The sequence below is a fragment of the Thermobia domestica genome, chromosome 7 (assembly GCF_964235325.1).
Source record: "Thermobia domestica chromosome 7, izTheDome1.hap1.1, whole genome shotgun sequence".
NCBI lineage: Eukaryota > Metazoa > Arthropoda > Insecta > Zygentoma > Lepismatidae > Thermobia > Thermobia domestica.
Window position 1 is genome coordinate 65323252 of NC_137460.1, and position 21739 is coordinate 65344990.

At 35.9% G+C, this 21739-nt stretch overlaps 1 protein-coding gene across 2 annotated transcripts in view; it reads left to right on the plus strand.

Moving 5' to 3' along the window:
* Positions 1-17369, plus strand: part of LOC145690176 (pseudouridylate synthase TRUB2, mitochondrial) — a 30027-nt gene extending 12658 nt beyond the window's left edge. For both annotated transcript variants that reach the window (XM_081764813.1, XM_081764812.1), the window contains 3 exons: positions 4087-4303; positions 10142-10278; positions 16700-17369. In XM_081764813.1, coding sequence (XP_081620939.1) covers positions 4087-4303; positions 10142-10278; positions 16700-16959 — 614 coding nt within the window. In that variant the 3' untranslated portion in view covers positions 16960-17369. The remainder of the gene's footprint in view (positions 1-4086; positions 4304-10141; positions 10279-16699) is intronic.
* Positions 17370-21739: the final 4370 nt, after the last annotated feature.

The following is a 21739-nucleotide window of genomic DNA, read 5'->3' on the forward strand; positions in this document are numbered from 1 at the left end:
TTTGCTGTAATGCTTTGGAAAAAATGCTGGAACATCTTGGTTATCGCAAAGTCTGTGCGAGATGGGTGCCGTGGATGCTTACAAAAGAGTATAAAACTCAGCGAATGGAAATTTGTCGGGACCTGCTGGACCAGTACGAAACTGAATGTGACAATTTTCTAGATAGCATCGTCGCTGGAGCCGGAATCCAAAAGAGTCCATGGAATGCCGATTTTTACAAGCGCGGCATGCAGGCTCTGGTTCATTGTTGGCAAAAGTGCATAACGAATGGTGGGAACTATGTGGAAAAATGACAGTCTAGCTGAAATATTGCTGTGTTCTTAACCGTGCTGTTGTTATTTTTGTATCTCCGTTAGTTTCCATGAAAAAATAAGAGGCAATACTTTTCGGAACAACTCTCGTATAATTTGACAAATATTACAGAAACGTAGAGTGATGCGTTCTCATGTCAATAATCTTGATTTTCTCAAACAGTACACATCAGAATTTATTCTCAAGGATTTCTTTTTCCAAGTCTATCGATTAGTCTATCGATTGTTGGACAAATATAGAAGGTGTATAGTAAATCATATCGTTAATTACGCTGTATACTTCCATTTTGCTAGTGTCATAATAAGCTTAACAAGGGTGTACTTTAGTGTCACGGTTTTAATAGGTAGCGTGGTTATGGTACACGATCAGCTTTTGGGTTTACGAACACTCGTCTTTCTTGAAAACTACGCATGAGGACTGACTTACACTCACCCGTATCATTTTGCTGAGCTTAATAAGTTCAGTCGATTGGTATGTATGTCTCATCTTTCGACTTTTATTTTCCTTCGATAAACGCTAATATTCAATAATTTTATATGTTCTTCCAAGATTTACTTTGATCCAAACTAATTATTAAATCGATGGGCGTTACTTTTACAAGGGGTTCTAACCGGCAAGTTTTTAATTATGTCTTATGCAGCATGTTGACAATCATCATCGTTATTTCTGTCGTTCTGGAAACGAAATTCGCTACTTCGTAACACGAATATTTCCAAAGGTATCATAATGCTGGGTCATCACTGAAAATTATATGCTCCTATTGGGAATCTTAAACGGAACTAACGCACTAATTATTTAAACTGTACGAGAGTGCTCATTTTCATGAAAGGTAGGGACTACATAGGCCACGGACTCAAGAGATTTCAAGGGGGCACGAGTGGCTTAGTGATAGAGCGCTTACTTCTGGTGCGTGGGTACCCGGCCAAGTTAGTTTGTGGTGGACAACATCGTGTCCATGGGTTTTCTCGGGGTACTCCCGTTTCTTCCCATTTTCGCATTCCACCTATTCTTTCATCATCAGTCACTTGTTTCAATCATCGTCTCGCTTAGCGTAAAGTGCATAAATGTGGGACGTGACGTTGAAAGATTTCATTTCATTTTCAGATCAATTGTTTGCACTCAAATATTCATAATTTTATCTCTATATTAGCCAATGCTCCCACGTTACTGCGGGTTTATTTTGCATTTGTTCTACTACATCGTTCATGTAGGATTAGTCTCGCACGAAATTTCAACACCTTGTGCGGAAACTACAACTGTTCCCTTTTCTTCCATTCTATGTCAAATATTATATCAGGGTGGAACGTTTTGTATGAAGAAGGCAAATGAGATGCTCCAGTTCCTTTCCTAGGGATCTTTCTATCTGACTTATCACACCGTTATTTCATCCTATGTTCTTGGCTTCGCCATCGCTTTCGACCGCCTCAAGACCAACACATCGTACTGATTCTTCTCTGAAAGCTCCAATATAGAGTTGGCTATATCGTTGCCAGTGCCTGACTTAGGTGTGGCATGACCAAGTATTCTGAATCGGACTCCGAAAGAACTGTGATCTGCTTTTCTGTAACATCTCGTCTGCGTAGTTTTCCTTTTTTTTTTTTTTTTTTTTTTTTTTTTACAAGAGTTGCATAATTTTTTTCCGTCGAAGTAGATATTTGTAATCGACCGGTCTACGTGATCCTTTTCTTTCTGGGTCTCCTTACCCAGTGTATCTTTTCCTCTTCGTAACTTAGATCTGTCAACAACAAGATTTTTGTCTTGTGGCGTTATGAGTCTCGCGTCCTGAAGTGCGGCAAAAGCGATCAAAGCTACCTGTCTCTGTCTGAAGCTCCAGTTCTAAACGCTGCCTCCGCTTTATTGTGAAGATAGATGCGCTTTAGGCTATATTTCCTTCTTGGTCGCGCTTCGAAGTCAGATTCCGACGTGCTTCCCAATTCAACAGGTTCACTGGATTCTCCTGACGACGCCAGATCTTTGGCCTGTACCTGGTCCCACTAGTTGATGGACTTGATGCAATGCTTCTAGCCTCTTTCTTGATTCCCTTCCCTTTCAATCTATTTATCTTACGGGAAAACGTCTTTGACAAAGATTTCCTTGTTCGGACGTCTATGTTACCCATGCTTATTTTCTGTGATGTTCTCTGGTCCACAAGAGATTTCAATTTTGGGAATCTTGCGTATTCTCTCACAGCTGCAATCTTCGGCGGTTTTACATTTGCAGGACGCAATATCAAAAAGAGACTTTTCTGTGTGTGCAACAAAACCTGTACGAAGTATTGCTTCTTGTTCTTGTCGACTGAAATGTTTTCCTGTGGTGCGATACTTATAAAATGTTTTAAGCATGTCAAAAACACTCTTTTCTGAAACCACAGGAATGCTTGCTGTACGCCATAAATGAACAATGCTTTGTCCAACTTGTTTACAAATGTCAGTCACTGGTAGTTCAGTTATACTTTCGTCACCACTTAACTACTTCGAAACCAATGATAATGTCGCATAACGTCGGCGTACGTGGGTAACTGCACTTCACTCATTTCACATGGAGCGTCAAATAAGCCTCGTTTCACACTTTCCCGCGTTGGTCTGCTATGAGGCTTTTTCTTCCTCTTGCTTTCCATTGCTTCCGAACTTTGAAACCAAAGTATGCAAAATGTCACTGAAGTGTATCGCACTAAGAAGACTGTAATGTTAAGTACAACGCACACTCGCACAGATTCTCGGTCTTAAGAGAATCAGTAGTGAACTAAAATCGTTAAAGCTTAAGCTACAATAATCTGGCCTGTTGGGTTGGTTGTCCGAAGTATGCAATATTTAATTTATACCACCGCCGAGCTTCGAGCGAGAATATTCTAAAAACGTCGACGTAGGTTCTGGAGCCAACAAGGCGAGGGGGAGGAGCGCGAATCTTCTGGATGGCGCGGAACGTTGCGACGACACTCGATGGGCATGGCGTTTAAATAGGGACGTTTGTCCCACTCCCAAATGGGCAGCCTGCATGAGTGGTTAGTGCATGTGGTATCTCCACCATAATCTGAAGTAAGCAGTACTGGGACAGTAGACCCTTCCTGGTTGCCAGGGGGTTCCCAGCAAGGGGTTGGACTCCATCGAATTGTGGTCATACGAAAGGATTCGGTATCTCGCAATGTCGGAACTACTCCTAATAGAAAAATAAGTTTGTGAGCTTGCCTCAACGCTACCAGTAGGTGTACCTGGATGACGGGCCTCGGTCCACTGCGCTATTCCGTGTTGGGTTTATGATTACTTTCATAGGCAGCCTCCAAACGAGCACATACGGGAAGGTTTAAAGTACAAGGTACGAGCAATAAGGTAGGCGACTTCCCCATTCTGAAAAGTTAAAACGTATGAGACAGACATTTTATCTGCGTCTGTATCCGAACCACTAACAACACGCTTAATATTGTACCGATTAAAACGAAAAAAGACTTGATATAGGAGAAAAGATCACGAGGGCAAGGTGCCCATATACTAATGAAGGTGTATGTGTCCCCAAGGAAAAGTTAGGAACTCTTCTATATGTTGCATGCTGACATCTGATACGTTACGTCATTTTTTTAAAGTAAATGGTTACTGTATGATTATAAGAGTTTTTTTTTTTTTAAAAAAAAAAACGAAACTGTCTTTTATACTAAAAATTCCGTACAATATTCGAGCCAATATGGAGATTATTAGTGTTCTCACTATATTATGCGTGAAACAAATTATGCTAGAAATAATAGTATGACTTGTGAACTCTGAATCATCTTTTCCATTGCAGTGTTTGGTGTGAATCGTGGCGTAAAAACGGCAAGACAGCTCCATGCAGATCGTTTATTACGAGCATACCATGTGAAAGGAAAAATGGGAATTGCAACGGATAATGGTTTTATAGATGGCAAAATCGTGAAAGAAGTTTCGTGTGAGAAAGTGAAACGTAGAGGTTTGGATAAAATAATAGCATCAGTTCAGTCTATCTATCAGAGGAAGATGTACGAGTAAGTGCTACAAGCTTGATTTATATATTTTCATTTTCATTTTCGCATCCCTCCCACTCAGACTCCTTTGTTAAATTTGAATGGATATATTCTCCCACTCACTTCTTTGTTAAATTTGGATGGGTATGTTAATAAAGTATTTCATATGCGCGAGCTACACGATTTTAAATGATTTCTTGACGGCACGATGGTGTATAAAGTTTCAATCAGATTTCTTTTGTATCTACTGAGCTATATTCTCTCTTTCCTTTATACTCACCGAATTGTAAGATTCAGATAGATTACTGTATGAATAATTCAATAGTAATGTTAATAATTAGTGCCACCAGTTAGCACATCTCTTATTAAAAGCAACAAAAGTATATCATTACTTCGTAAATGTCATTTCTTTAGATATAAAGTAGCTGAAAAGTACAATCAAAATATCGTGTCTAGATGCCTACTAGCTTCCTACTTAGTGATCAAGTTGTAAGGTTCCCACCGATCTTGAAAACCTAGATAGTTTAGGGAATTTCACCAAAAGCTAAAGAAAACCTTGAAAATTCAGGGAATTTTAAGTACGACTTTATACTTCTCAAAACCTTTTTTTTTTTTTTTTTTTTTTTTTTTTCCTTATCCAGCTATTTGATAGAGTAAAAGAATATTATAAATCAATTAAGATTGTTTTGCAAAACTTCTCATCTCACATACACTGTATACATGTATAGTAAATGATTAGGATTGTAGATTACTGGGCTTTCGGCATCTATGGCCATTTAGCCCGTCACGTTTTTGAGGACTAACATCCCTCGGCGAGCACACTATCCGGGGAAAGGGAAGAAAGGAAGCGGCCTGGGACCGATAAGTAGATACCACCCCGGCATTTGCCTGGTGTGAATGAGGAAAACCTCATTCAGGATGGCTGGCCTGAAAAGCGTTTTACACCTTTTCGACCCATCGGGAATCGAACCCGGGACCGCTCGCACCGAAGGCGAGTGCGTTAGCGTCTACGCTACGCGGGGTCACATGCATAGTAAACGAAAAACACCTGGTCGGGGAAAATATAGTTGCATTTTACTTGTATATAGACCTGGAAATTAGTAAATTTTGACCTTGGAAAGTCAGGGAATTCGTGCTCGATAAGTAAGTGGAAACTGTATTGTCAAGAATGGGAACTTACTCAACTAATGAATCAACTTAAACTTCATTTCATAAAGTAATAGGGTTTTCATATTGCTTGTACGCACTATACATAATAAAATGGAAATTGTATTTAACTTCTTATCTATATATTAATAGCGGTCTGAGAACGAAAATCTTCAGATCCAAATTGAAAGTAACTATGTTTATGACTCTTAATCTCTTGAACCACCCGACCGATCTCGATCAAATTTTTGACGTAGATGCAGTTCTGGCCTGGGAGTGCTTTTAGCTATTCATTTTGACGTAGAACTTAGGGATGGGGGAGGAGAGGGAGTTACAAAAAATAATAATAATAATAATAAATAAAACTTAATAACTCTTGAACCAAACGACCATCTCGATCAAATTTCCAACATAGGTGACGTTGGTGCCTGGGATGGATTTTACCATTTCACTTTGACGGAACAACTTAGGGGATGGGGAGGAGGGGGGGGGGGATATACAAAAATCAATAAATATAAAAATAAAAGTGACCATGTTCGTGAGTTAATAACTCTTAAACCACCCGATCGATCTCATTCAAATTTTCAACATAGATGAAGTTCGAATCTAGGAAGTTTTTTATTATTTCATTTTGATGGTAGATCTGGGGGGGAGGGGGAGGGGAGGAGGGTAAATATATGAAAATAAATAAAACTTTACTCTTGAACCATCCGACCGATCTCGATCAAACTTTCAACCTAGATAAGGTTCGGGCCTAGGATGTTTTTATCATTGTACTTCTACGGCACAATGTAGGGGAGGGGAAGGGGGGACATATATGTAAAAAAAAAATAAATAAATAAAAGTGACTGTCTTTGTGACTTCAGTCACGTTTAAAGTACCGAACCGATCTTAATCAAATTATCAACATAGATGAGGTTCGGATCTGGGTGTTTTTTTTTATCATATCCCTTTGACGGTAGAACTTAGGATAGGAGGAGGGGAAGAGAGAGTTATTTGAACCACTTTACCGATCTCGATCAAATTTTCAACATAGGTGATGTTCGAGCCTGGAAAATGTTTTTTGAATATTTTCACTTTGACGGTAGAACCTAGGGGAGGAGGAGATTAATATATAAAAATAAATAAAACTTAACTTTTGAACCATCCAACCGATCTCGATCAAATTTTTAACACATGACATTCGGGCCTGGGATAATTTTTATCATTTAGACGATGCAACATAGGGGAGGGAGGGGGAGCAGATGATCAAATTTTCAGCCATGTTTTTTATCATATCACTTTGACGTGTAACTTAAGAGAGGGGGAGAGACATTTAAAAATGATCGAAAATGACCGATATTAGTCTCGAATCTATAGTTTTTGGAGTCGTTGAGATGAACAGTGACACTTCTGTTTTTGGGGTCGCTGAAATGAACAATGATACTTCCGATGCCGTGCCCAGCAACATGGAGGGGAGAGGGATATATAAAAATCACCGAAAATGACCAATATCAAAGAGCGCTTTAGTAATAGTAAAAACGAAACATATTACTATTTTTCCTTAATTTAACCCAGCGAAATCAGGGTTCGTCTTAGATTCGAGGACGTCTTAAATTCGAGTAATTATCAAGAAATTCTTAATTAAAGATATTATTAACGTGTTATTAAAACTACTGTGCTAGCCATTCAGGGTTTGAAAAAAACAGTTAAAAAAAAGTCCAACCCACTTGGACCCATATGGGTTTTTTCGGGTTTAATTGGATTCTTTCGAAATATTTCAATGTTTTTGGGGTAAAAGTGTTAAAATGTAATTTATATTTCAAGATTATCATTGTCACAACTTGCAACAATTTTCTATTCACTGCTCTTTTGAAAAAATGGCCGCCGTTTTGAAATTTTAACGTTGGATCGCCGGGAAAATCTATACAGCAAATTTAGAGAATCTCGTGCTTCTACTCTGAAAATTTCAACTTGAAAGACTGAAAATTGCGCTTCGTAACGTGGATAAGAGCTATTTTGAACAAAATGGCTGCTATTTTGAAATTTTACATTGGTATGCCGCTAGGATCTATACCGGAAATTTAGAATGTGTCGTGCTTGTACCCTGAAAATTTAAACTTAAAAGACCGAAAGTCTTACCCTGTAGTATGTGTGGTACATCAGGGGCGGATAGCCTCCAAGGGGGGGGGGGGAAGGACGGTCAGAGCTGATGGAGATGAAATATTCGTCTAATGATCTAATGGACGAATGAACAAATGTAGATCGAATCTAGTATAAAAAACCCGATCAGCAGAATATCGTAGTTACCCCAAACTGAATTATATCAAATGGAGGGTGAAGGATATATAGGGTGGTCTTGAACCAGGGTTTGAAAAAACCCGGCTAGTTTTGAAAAAAAACAACCCACCTGGGCCTATGTGGGTTTTTCGGGTTTAATTGGGTTTTTTCGAAATATTTCAATGTCTTGGGGTAAAAATGTTAAAATATGATTTACATTTCAAGATTGTCATTGTCACAACTTGCAGCAATTTTCTATTCACTGCTGTTTTGAAAAAGTGGCCGCCATTTTGAAATTTTATATTGGATAGCCGAAAAAATCTATACAGCAAATTTAGAATGTCTTGTTCTTCTACCCTCAAAATTTCAACTTAAAAAGTTCGAAAATTGCACCCTGTAGCATGGATACCCGCTATTTTGAATAATGGCCGCCATTTTAAAATTTTATGCCGCCAAAATATATACAGCTAACTTAATCTCGCTAATTTAATACTACTTTGAAAATTTTAACTTGAAAGACCAAAAACTGTACTTTGTAGCATGGATATCCTCTATTTTGAAAAAAAAAAAAAAAGAAAGGGCGCCATTTTGTAATTTTACGTTGGTATGCCGAAAAAAATCTATACAGAAAATTTAGTGTGTCTCCAGCTTGTATCCTGAAATTTAAAAGATCAAAAGTTTAACACTGTGTGATTCAGGCACACAAACGAACAAATGTAGATCGAGTCATCGGAGGAGCCCGTGACGTTCGCCAAATATGAATACTAAATAGCTATATTAATTTAAGACATAATTCATCAAAATGTCTTATATGAAATAAATATTTTTCAACGTAAAATAAATGGTTTTATGGTTGAAGTTTACTTTCGATGCTTTGTGTGTTCAATTACGGGAATTTCCCGAGCACTTGTTGCTAGACGGTTCTTTCCTGAAAATTAATTTAAAACAATTAATAAGATAGGCCTATAATTCATATTTTATTAAAGTAAATGTTTCAAAATGTCATAAATGAAATTAAATATCTTCCAGCGTAAAATAAATAGTTTTATTGTTGAATTATTCACTTCGGATGCCTTGTGGGTTCAGTTGCGGGAATTTCCCGAACACTTTCACGACGGGCTTTCCTTGAAAATGCCGCTTGCTTTACTGTACATGGAAACTTCCATTAATACTGAAGTTTGAATTCAACACTTAAAATAGTAAGCGTTACATAGTCTTGGGAGCTCCGAGCATTAAGCTTCTTAGTTTTGACAAGAATTTTTGCGCTATTGCTGGTGTTGACTCTTCAAAATGCTTATTTGAAGGCTAGCAACAAATGACTGAACTTAACTGTTGTTGTTGGAAAACCAAATTTTACTGAATACTTTTGTTACCATCAAAGTTAAGAAATAATACTAATAGTTTTACTAATGTATTTACATATTTACTGTTAGTACCGGCACCTATGATCTTAAACCTGTCAACGTATGAGGGATAACGTCACTCGGCGGCGCCGAGTCAGGAAGCACACTATTTATGGAAAGTAATTTCTAAAATACAAAATTGTTTATTTTACTTCAAATAGGCTATAAGCATAATCCACACAATTTGTTCTATAATTATCTCAAGGTGGGTTTTTTTAAAATTAATTCATTCAGTGCATTCAGAACTTTAAAGGTCTTATGTTGAATGTTGTTGACTACCTTAACATGAAAGAATATAATTTGTTCAAAGAAAGTTCAAAATCTGATAAAAATAACTCAATGTGATCACCTTAGTTGTACCAAGAATATACTAGCAAAAAGGTCAAAAACCCAGGTGGGTTTTAATTTTTTTTTTTTTTTTTTTTTTTTCGGGCTGGGCCCACTTCGTCAAACCCTGTCTTGAACCTATAAATGTAGAAATCTGTGAATACTACGTAATGTCGAAAGTCATTTCTCAATCTCACGATTCGAGAAGCTTCACCACGTACCGTATTTACCGATAAGTTTCAATCTGTTTTGTAGTCTTCAAAACCAACTTGATGGAAAGACTGCGTTATGCCAAAGATGTGTTCAAGGTTCTTTGCTTTCTTTCGATACAACAGGGGATTCACACTGGGTACAGGTGGCACAGCGTTGTGTAAATAAAGGGAGGTTATTATAATATCTGATGATTTCGATCTGGCATTTTTCAAGTGTTTGTTTCATGGTAACAGGAAACGACATTTACTTATAGGATGACCCGATGCATTAGTGGCATAATAAAAACGTGTTTGAATGTGGCCAATTTCAAAGATACTCAGATGGCCAACTTGTATAGGAATATGGAATCCATGTAGCGTAAGAAATTGCAGATTCCCAAATGAAGTCTTATAAGACGCTTTACTTTAGATGACATTGTAGCTATATATATATATATATATATATATATATATATATCAGATTTAATTTATGTAACTTTTAAGAAATAACTTTTTTTTTTTTTTTTTTTAAGCTATGCAGGAGTGGATATCCACAGTGAAACTGCTCGAGAGTTGGCATCCCAGGGTCCGATTCGACCAAGTTCTCTTTCGCCTCCTCTTCTGTATGGAATTAAATGCATTCACTTCGAACCACCAGACTTTACATTAGGTAATATTTCTCTAATTATTTTATTTGAAAATTTTCTTGGTATTATACAGAGTGTTTCTAAATAAACAACATCAACAATGTTTGGGAGGTGATTCCTCGCATCAAGATAAGACAAAACGTTTGGACCAGTATGCTTCCTTTCGGTGCTACAACTAGCGAAAAATCCGTCCGAGAAAATGAAAGGGAATATTCAGTGTCTTTCATTGTAGATTCTATTAGTGCACAATTGTAGTACAGGGGTGTGGAAAAGGTTGACCCCCAAAGAAACTGGAATTCTTGGGATTTTTAACAAGAGTTGAATTACGAAGATAAACAACAGCAAGTACAATATTTCAACGAGTAAAAAGCATAGTACATTGTTCAATTTACAAGAGTACTGTTAGAAGTCGAAAGAAGGAGAGATACTCATTTCTTAGTACAGAACAAATTCTCGTAGGAAGAACTGAAATGAAACCGAGTCTTTAGCTTCTCAGGGTTATGCTTTTTAAGGTAATGGAGACGGATGACTAATGAAAGTTGAATATTGTAAAATAATTCGCAAGATGAGAAAGTGAGAGAAAAAGGGAAAACCCGGAGAAAACTCACAGACATTATGTTTTCCACCGCACTTCCGTGATCTGAAATCAAACAGGTCCCTCTCGTACCAAAAGTTAGCGTTCTATCACTGAATCATCGTGCCCTCACTTCGGAGAAAGAACTATGAATCTAATGTGTCGGTCGAATAAATACTGTGTGTAATAAACCAATGTACACAAACTACTGACGTTCAAAATGTGGAATTCATAGTTTTCTTCATCCGGGAGCGATAAGTACATTAGTGGCTTGCCGTGTGATTTTTAAAAAATATTTTTTGTTATTTTTATTATTTGTAACGAAGAATAAGGCCAGCGAAAACGGAGTCTTAGGGCTTAAAAGGCTGAGAACTATTGTTCTAGGTTAATTGTAAGAAAACGCAAATTACATAAATAGTTTATAAACACATCGTGTAGCTTCAATTTATGACTCTTAAGCATTGTCAGTCGTGTAACGGAAATGAAGTGATTCAGGCAGTTTTCTAATGGTGGAGAGACGGGGAAATAGAATTTTACGATCCCGAAGTTCTTAGCCAGATGGCAAAAAATATGTAGAAGTAGCAAGCGACTACATCAAGAAATAGTACAGGTTATTTCAATTTATATGAGTGAAAAGTATGTTAAATTGGGAATAAATTGATACAGGAACTTATGAAGGATTCTTAACTTTTACATAATTCAGAGCAGGCACGTAGCGAGGGGGGTCCGTGACATAAACTGCTGTGGTCATCACATCAGGGGCTCCCATCATTCTAAACTATTTTACTGGCAACATATATTGGTTCATTTAGCCAGAATTTCGTAATTGGGGTAGGGGCGTGACATGAAATACTGTGGTTATCATACCAGTAGCTCGATCAATCTAAACTATTTTACTGGCAACATTGTCTATATTGGTTTGTTAGGGCAATAAAACAAAGATATCTTAGTAAGTATTTCAATAACAAACTATGAAGAAGTCTCGATTAAAAGAAGAAAAATAAAGTATTGAAAAAGATTTTAAAATATTTACGTTCCTTCCTTTGTTCAATCAAATATAACAATTTTCCTTTCATTATAACCTCAACTATTGTAAAAAGTACATATTCAATAATGTGTTGTAAAATATTTTACAATATCTGTGTTCCTTTCTGTGTTGAAACAAATGTTAACAGAAATTTCTTTCCACGTAACTTTTTTGTTTTCATTATTCCGTCAACTACTGTCTGTTCCAAATGACAAGTTAAGGGAGCAGTAAAAAACTGTTTCTGAAATGACATGTTTGATACTGCAGAGAAGCGATGACGAAAAATTATGATAAAAAGATGCCTACATTGTTACAGAACGGCACTATGCTTTCCAAAGCTTGAAATTTCTCTGACTAGTAACATAAGTTCTGAGAATTCCGTAATTTTTGTAGAAATTTCAAATTCCCTGACTTCTAGGATATCCTGCTCATTTGCCACCATGTATTGCAAGTAATACAAATCTCCTCATAAGAAAAAGTAACCAAACGCTTGCTGTAGCTTTTTATTTTTAACGCTGATTCTTCATTTTCTCGTTTCTTTTTGTTTCATCCTTCCTTATTTTTTTCATTTCTGGTTTCAAAAAAAAAAAAAAAAAAAAAAGAGGGGGGGTCCGGACCTCTCCCTTGGCTACGTGCCTGATTCAGAGTATATCAAACTTATTAGGGCATAAAATTATCACATCAAATGAAATGTGGTGTGATAAATTCTATAATCAAAAATAGAGAACAGAAAAAGTAGGTTCTTAGAGAGAAAAGTGGATTATTCGTAAAGTACAAATTGAAAAAAAAATGATATCTTAAATTTTACGTCCCACAGTTATACCGGGTAGGCTAAAGGAGACAGTAATGATGAGAAATGAATGAAATGGTGGAGTGAAGAAAGTGGGAGGAAACGGGAGAACCCGAGAAAATCTACACACACGATGTTTGTCCACCACAAAGTTCACTTGACGCGAGCTGGGATCGATCCAGGGACCCCATGTACCAGAGGTGAACGCTCTACCACTGAGCTACCGCGGCCCCCTACACTTACAAAAGCTGCGAAATCTTACATAATATACATATTTCAGTATTTTTTGTAAATGGTAAGTCATACACTCAAAATTTGTGTCCATTGGAATCATAGTTCTTTCCCCGAGAGTTTATTCTGCATTGAGACAAAGTATGTTAATTAAACATGTCTATCTCTCCTTCTTTCGAAGTCTAGTAGTATTCTAGCTTGAACAATACATTATGATTCCTACTTGTTACAATGTTGTATTTGGTCATTTTATTCAATTTTGTTAACGAAATATCTTCAGTGTATTTAGGTTTCATCCCTGCGACGCTCATTGCTATATCCAATTGTGCACTAGTGGAACCTACGACTAAAATTAATGAATATTCCTTCTTATCTGAGGAGTCGCGGTGGCTCAGTGATAGAACGTTCATTTGTGGTACATGGGATTCTTGGTTCGATCCCAGCTCGCGCCAAATGAACTTTGTGGTGGACAAACACCGTGTGCGTGGGTTTCCTTGGGGTTCTCCCGTTTCCTCCCACTTTCTTCATTTCGCCATTTCATTCATTTCTCATCATCACCGTCTCCTTTAGCCTAGCCTAGCGGAAATGTACAATTTACTTTTTAAATAACATTATTATTTAATTTGAATAACTGTACGTTAAAACTATTTTCTTTATTATAAAATAAATACAACTATTATTTAAAAAGTAGTTCACAGGATTTCAAGACAACATGATACGTAATCAAATGCAGTTGAGTTCGTTCCTCTAGTAGCTGTGTGAACTTAGATTTTGGGGGAAATACTATTCTGGCAATACTGTAATTTCTATGGGTGGCAACACTGAAAATTCTTCAGGTTCATATTTTCTGTTGTAGAATAACATTATCTATGACTGTGGTAAGTTGCATTTCACTGTCTCGTTTCAGTTATTAAAAAGAAGCAAAAGAAAATGGTAAATTTTGTATTATTTTTAGCATGTCAGGGTCTTAAAAAATTCTTGTTAAAAAAATGAGAATCTAAACATGGAGGAATTCTACGAAGAAAAGTATCCGCTCACTTTTTGGAGTAATGTTCCCCTACGTACTCCAGAAATTACAAAATAATAATACTGAATGTGGGAGAATATTTTAAAAAACTAAGTTTCTATGGATTGGTATTAACAATAGACTCAATGTTGATACAGTAAAAACTGAACTTCAGATTTTTTACAAATGACTGACTAACTGGTGAATAGTGAATCTGAAACAGTGGCGCTCTCTACATAGGGTAGCCGGGCAAGTGCTCGATGTCCCGTGCTTCAGAGTAATACTCTTAACTTTTTAAAATACTTATAGACAAATTATGCGTCATTCAATAAAATTCTGAAGCTTAGAAAATCCCGAATAGTAAAACTACTACAGTTCTATAAGTAGTTCATCTGTAGGACACTAACACTTGCACCAGGAATAAAAATATTCCCTCCATTTAAGTGGTCACTGTTGTCTGTCAATTCATACTATAGATCAATACCGATCAGTGCTCTGTGACGTCATCAATACAAACATTTTTAACTCCGAGGAAGCTTTGAAGTTTAGCCAGAGTATTCAGCTGCCGAGAGAATTTGATAAAAGATTAAAAAAGAAGTGTTACTAACCGAGTGAGAGAATTATGTCAAAATAATCGCAGCAAAGGCTTTGTACAATATTGCAAAACTAACGATATATGGAAAATTATGGAAATTGTTTATGGGTAAGCTGACCTTACAATTGGCGGTCAATTTTATTTCTCGAATCAAAAGTGTATTTTTGCGAAACTAACAATAGTTTTAGGTGAATAAATGTTGAAATTTGTTTGGGGATGGCGAACCGTGAAGTTTGCCTGCCCATTTATTTTCCCAATAAAAAGTGTATTTTTATGAAACTAACGATAGTTTTAGCAAAAGTAACATAAACTAACGATGGAGATATAAGAAGGAAAAAGTTATTAGGTGGGCGGCACAGCTTCACAAACATTTGAGTTAACAACGCTATTAATGTGGAAATGTCCCTGCCGATATTTGCATGGTACAAAATTCCATATCTCGATCTACCTTAGTTTCTACAGTATCACAGGTGTAAACTTTTTCGTGGAAAGCATTATATATATATATACAGGGTGGACAATTTATCTGGAACATTCATGATAACGGAGAAACCAAAACAATGCGGTGGACATCATTTTACGTATTAAACAACGGTGTTGTTGCCATCCCAGTATAAAGTTATAGTTTTTTTCAAATGGCACTACGCCAGATTATTACATATTTCAAATCAAAATGTTAAACAAAAACTTAAAATACCACATTTATTATTTAGTGTTGCAAACTAAGGATGTTATAATATCACAAACATCCAAAGTTGTGACACATACAGCACAATGGAGATGGACAAGACAATACACATTGGAAGTATCTTAGCGTTTAATATTATGCTCATGGTATGACTTGTTTTAAATGAATGCAACGAAGTTACAGAGGCTTGAAAATTTGAATAATTTCGAAAGGTTTTATTTCGAAAAAATGCTGAGATAATTATCATATCTAGTTACTTGTGTGGTTTGTAATGGATGTATAAATTATTTTGCCGTTTACAGCAAAATAGTCGATATCTCAAACCGTTCCGGACATATGATAAACATTGCTGAAGTTTGCAACACTGCTTAAATCATGTAATTGCGAGGACTTGTTTTAATTACACCTACTAAACGTTATTCCTGCAATGCTATAAAAGAGAAGGAACAGTTTAAATATTGTCCAGAAATGCGCCATTTTCAGCATTGTTGCGAACTTTTATTTCCGGAACGGTTTAAGATATCAAAGTGCTGTAAACGGCAAAATGATTTGTTTGCCAATTGCAAACTACACAAGTAATTAGATATGATACTTATCTAAGCATGTTATCGAAATAAAGCCTTATTAAAAAAAAAAAAAAAAAAAACTTTTAAGCCTTTGTAACTTTGTTGATATTCATTCAAAACAAGTCATACCATGACCACAGTATTAAACGCTAAGGTACTTCCGATGTGCATTGTCTTGTCTATTTCCGTTTTGCTGTATGTGTGATCGAGGCTTCCAAATTTTGGGTGTTTATGATACTATAACATCCTTAGTTTGCAATACTGAATAATAAATGTGGTATTTTAAGTTCTAGTTCAACATGTTGATTTGAAATATGTAATAATCTGACGTAGTGCCATTTGAGAAAATATAACTATACGGGATGGCAACACTGTTCACTGGGTGGTGTTGCTTAATACGTGGAACGATGTCCCCTTCCTTATAGTTGCTTCGTGCAAAGTTTCACTTTTCTCCGTCTTGGTTGCTCCGTTTTCACGGATGAAGATTACTTGAATATAAGCAATCGCAAAAATTTTAGTCGTGAAGGGAAAAAAAGTGTTCCTTTTGATGTTAGAAATTTGGCAACCCTGTAAGCAATCCATAACTTGAGAGTGGATCTGTAGTAGATATTCCTAGACCAGGTAGGCCTAAATGTGAGACAATAAAAGAAAATCTTAAAGACAGTAACACAGTGTTTTATGGATTGAGAATAATGGAAGACATTTTGAACACTTAATTTATATATCCTAACGTAATGTTATGATACAGCTTGTAGTAATTTTAAATTGATCGATAACGCGTTTCAAATCGAGTTTAATCAAGTGACTTCTGTTCACTATAACAGGAACAGGATTTAGAAAAATATATTTTATGTTTCAGCAGTGCCCCAGTTTCGCAAGTGTACTGCAAGTCTGGAACCTGCCTTTCCCATCTGACTTCAATTTATTTCATTTATGTATTTATATATTTATTTTCTCTTTCTTACAGAAGTCCACTGCATTAACGAAACTGAAGAATACTTCAAGCTACTTATCCGAGACATAGGATTTCATCTGTATACTCTGGCTACGTGCTCGCAGATCCAGTGTGTTCGATACGCTTATTTCACACTTGAAAATGCTTTGCTAAGAAAACATTGGACATTACAACACATATTGAATAGTATGGTACAGTGCAATAAACTAATTGAAGAGCACAAACGAAAGGAAAAAACTGCCTGGCTAAGTAAAATGAGCTCACAAGGTTGAAACTTAAGTCGTAAGCTCGGAAATTGTAGTACGCTGCTATGTTCAGTATTTGTTAATCACCCATCTCTCGTAATTATTCTGCTACCGAAATGTGCGTGTGTGTGGGTATATAATTATTGAGAGAAAAAATGGTTTGGAGTTTAATCTCCCTTTCAGGTTAGTCAGATCCGAACCACGAGGTCATAAGTCTCTCGCGTCGAAGGTGTGCATGCTAACCATATACGTAACCACGTAAGAAGAAAACACATTCGTCTGCGGAAAAGATTACAAGACTTTTCAATGAAGACTAGTGACTTTTTGTTTCTACACGTTACATTTGTGTAGAACGTATTTAATAAATATATGTACAATTATGTAAATAGCTGATTATTTGAATATTACTTTTATAATAAAATTAGCAATAATAGAAATATTTTGTTTCCTTTCAATGTCCTTAAGTACATATTAAGCCATTGTAATATGTTGGCATTTTATGATTCACTTAACCTAAAATGTAAGAGGAGAGAGTGAGAAAGTTTTGGATAACGCTGCCATCTTCATTTAACTCTAAAATCAGTTAAATCAGATTCTTGTAACAGGAAGTTGTGTTTTTGTTATGTGCTATGACATTTAGGGCTGCGGGCTACTTATAGGCCACGTACGGGATACTTGATAATTTGCGTTGCAGAGTTCTCCTACAGCAGCGTTTCCCAACCTTTTTCAACTTGCGGCACACTATAGGTGTAACTTGAATTCTCGCGGCACACCCATATATATATATATATATATATGTAAATATAAAATACCATGGTATTTTTATGTGATTACTGATCTCCTTACAGAGAAGAAAGCTCGATCACTGATTTCCCCCCGTGGTAAATCATTATGCTTATTTTTCATTTTAATTTTAAAATAGAAAACAATTGCAATGACATATAGGACTCGGGTTTTTAAAAATACACTTTCTCTTTCGAAAACTGTATCTAACCTTTAACTAAAAGGGAAGATCACTAAATAACGAATAAATAAACAATCTCCTATACTTTTAAAGCAAATGTAGGTAATTTGTATGCATATTTGCTTTGTTGAATTTATTGAATGATATGTTAAAATTTCCAGTTACGAAATAGTCTGCAACAATAAAGAAGCAATAATGGTCATGACAATGATAAATACGTTTTTCAACATTAAAAATGTACAGAAAAGTAACACAGTATGAAACTTAAAATTGTAGATTTATAGTAGAGATTCATAGTAATGAGAAATACAAATATACATTTTCCCCTATGTCTTGCAATTTGATTCCTATAGAATTAATAATTTGTTTCGATTTCCTCGCGGCACACCAGCGGCCCATTCGCGGCACACCAGTGTGCCGCGGCACACCGGTTGGGAAACGCTGTCCTACAGGGTCAAACAAGCCTGCAACCTTCCCGTAAGTTGAGGGGATGGCTGCGGAGCTTCAAAGCTCTCCTTGTTAGCCCGCAGCAGTCCTTTTAGCTACACAGGATGGACGCGCATGGTGCAAAACGAGTATTCATGACGATTGAATTCATCGAGTTGTTTAAACAAGCTGATTAAATACCTAGAAGATGCATAAGAGATGGTGATAATCCAATGGCATATTTAGATGTCAAGCGCTTCAGAATAGACACAGACTCCTTAAGAAAAAGGTATGAAATGTTTGGTTTTCACTAGTACGCCGATTTATTATAAGAGTTATGAGAAGACTACCAATTCTATCTATAATACATTTGTGTGTACTTTGGTTCTACAGCACTGGTAAATACCAGGTGAGTGAACAGTTATTTCCTACTTTTCTAATATTCACAGTTTGGTACAGATATCATGCAGAAACCTGTTATTTAATGTGAGGAGGTAAACTGATGTTAATTAATGTTTATCAACGAAAATAAGTTTGTAATGTCGTTAAATTCTAGCATATTGTGTGTGATTCTTCCTTGGATTAGGCAATTATGTATTTCTAAATTTTAAAGAAAAGATACGAAACAAACTTCAAGAAAGTAAGAGTGTCCTTCTCTTGTACGAAACCCAGGAGCTTTACAGTATATTTAAATTTATAGAAGACTAGCTTCAGTGCCCGTTCTTCGCGTGGATAGAATAGGTTTTTTGAAAATATTTCAACCCCTTTTCTCTCCTTTAGGATACGCATTTCACTGAAAGTGTACTAATAAAAACACGTAAGATACTCTTATTTTTGGCATAGATTTTGAACCCCACTATCCCATTTAGGAAACGGGGCCGCGGTGGCTCAGTGGTAGAGCATTCAACTCTGGTGCATGGGGTCCTCCTTTTGACCCCAGCTCGCGCCAAGTGAACTTTGTGGAAAATACTGTGTGCGTGGGTTTTCTCGGGGTTCTCCCGTTTCCTTCCACTTTCTTTATTTCACCATTTCCTTTATTTCTCGTCATCACCGTCTGCTTTAGCCTAGCCGGCATAACCGTGGGACATAAAACTTTAAACGCCCTTTAATGAAAGTAACGTGATAAAAACAGCTTCAGGTAGGTATTAACCATGCTCCAAACGGCCAGCCATTTCTCCGTGATGATCACAACCAACATACACCGTCGAATCTGATGTGGTGATAACAATTGTAGAAATTGACCCCTTTTAAGACCGAATTTTGAAAGCGCTGGCACACTTGTCAGCTTATTTTTAGTGAGGAATATATTTACAGAGTTTCTTCGTTGGTAGTAAATTGGAATATGCTTTCGTAAATCAAAGTCTGTTGTCGACGATTGCATTAATTATTTTTCTTCTGGCATGTACCCCGCCTTGATCCACTGCAAAAATCAATTAACATTTGTTACTTTTTTTCCCCATTTTGGGACACAGCCAGGTTTTTGTATGTATGTATGTTTGTTTGTTTGTTTGTTTGTTTGTTTGTTTAGACCTTTAAACATTGTTAGGTTTCTGCTGAATTGAACAAACACGACCACGCGCTAAATATGCGATAATAAAAGTGTATACACTCATTCTCATGTTGTTATTTATTCATTTACAATTTCTTGTAACAGTGTCTTTATTACATTGTATTAACCATTAGGTTTGTATTTGGGTATTTACAAAATTCTGTTTTCTAATAACCAATAGTATCGCAAAAGTAAATTGAATTCCCACGCCATAGAGCAAGCAGAGAACAGCTGATTCCTAAGAAAAATAAAATCGTGGCCCGGACCATGTTTACACGGATGAAAGAAGTCAATTGGAAATTCGTTGTTTTATAATTCTCGAAAGCGCTTTACGGCTATTAACAGAAAAAAAAACTGCTTAACATATATATTTCACACTAAAGCATTAGTTTAACGTCCCACAAACGAGATAGTAATTACGGAGTTAATGATGCAAGAACGAAAGGAATGTGAATAGGGGAGGAATGGAAGAATCTCAAGGAAATTCGCGCACTTGGTCTTTACTTACCATAAAACCCATTTCACACACCCATGGTTTGAACGCATAACTTTTCCCCCTGAAGTGAATTCTCCACCGAACACTACGCCACCGAATTTATGCTTAAGTTAGTATCACGCGTCTTGTCTGAAGAAAACAAGTTGAACTAGATATCTGTGAACGTACTCTTCCCTTAATCACTCCAAGATGGTGGTTCTGCATCCCTCAGTTAAGGGCTTACTACAACGATAAATCCGGACACTGGTTCTTTATTACTGAGCCACATTAAATCATACGCACACTTCGTTTCTATTTGATTCCATTTATTATTTATATATTATTTATTTTTTATTTATCTGGTTGCCTGCCAACCGGATATTGTCAATCTCATTATTTAACATATGAATATCCTTTTCTGTATATTTGACAATTATATTATTTTTAACTAACTTCTTCATAATAACCTGGGTTAGTAGTATAAAGAAATACTCATTGCCCCAAAAATATAAGTATATACAACGTATCGTTGTATATAATGACGCCCGAACGGAATTTCCTTTTTATTCATTAACTTTCATAAAAAGGAAAAGAATTCTGGACCGTTTATATACATATGGATCATTCGAGTTTTCAAGTGCACCTCGTATATATAAAAAAATACAATTCATATAATTATACATATATATATATATATATATCGTATTTAATACTATAACAGTATCATTATCATATTTATTTATCATATTTATTTTAAACCTTATTATCATTTTCATATATTTATACGTTTCATCGACGATGAGGCGCATTCGAAATTAGATTAAGAAGTTATTTAAGTCCTTTTTCGGGTTCATTAAAAAGCTTTTACAATTTGTTTGATTCCTTTTCGGGGCCATTACATGCTTTGTTACAATTTAATTATTATTTACTTGGGCATCATGAAAAAGGTTTTGAAAAAGATGTATGTGATATTCATATAGTCGTTCTTTGAACGCCAAAATGATCAAATATAACATATAATTAAACAAAATATAAATTGAGATTGAATTATCGATAATAATCAGGACATAGCATATTAATTAACGTCTTATTAACATCATGACATGAATAATGAAATTGATGTTATATGTTGGCAACCATAAGAAAAACACATAAATAGTATGGAACATTTGAGAAACTCAAGATTAAATAACATAAAGTAAAATCTTGAAATCATAATGATAGTTGAAGCAAAATCAATTGAGTACGGTCTTTTCAAACATCGGAATTCCAGTCTAAGTTACATGAATGGAACACGAATAACGAGATTGATAATACAAAATAAAAAAAAGAACATAAATAGTATGAAACACAAATATTAAGTAATACACATAACATCAAGGCATATGAACTC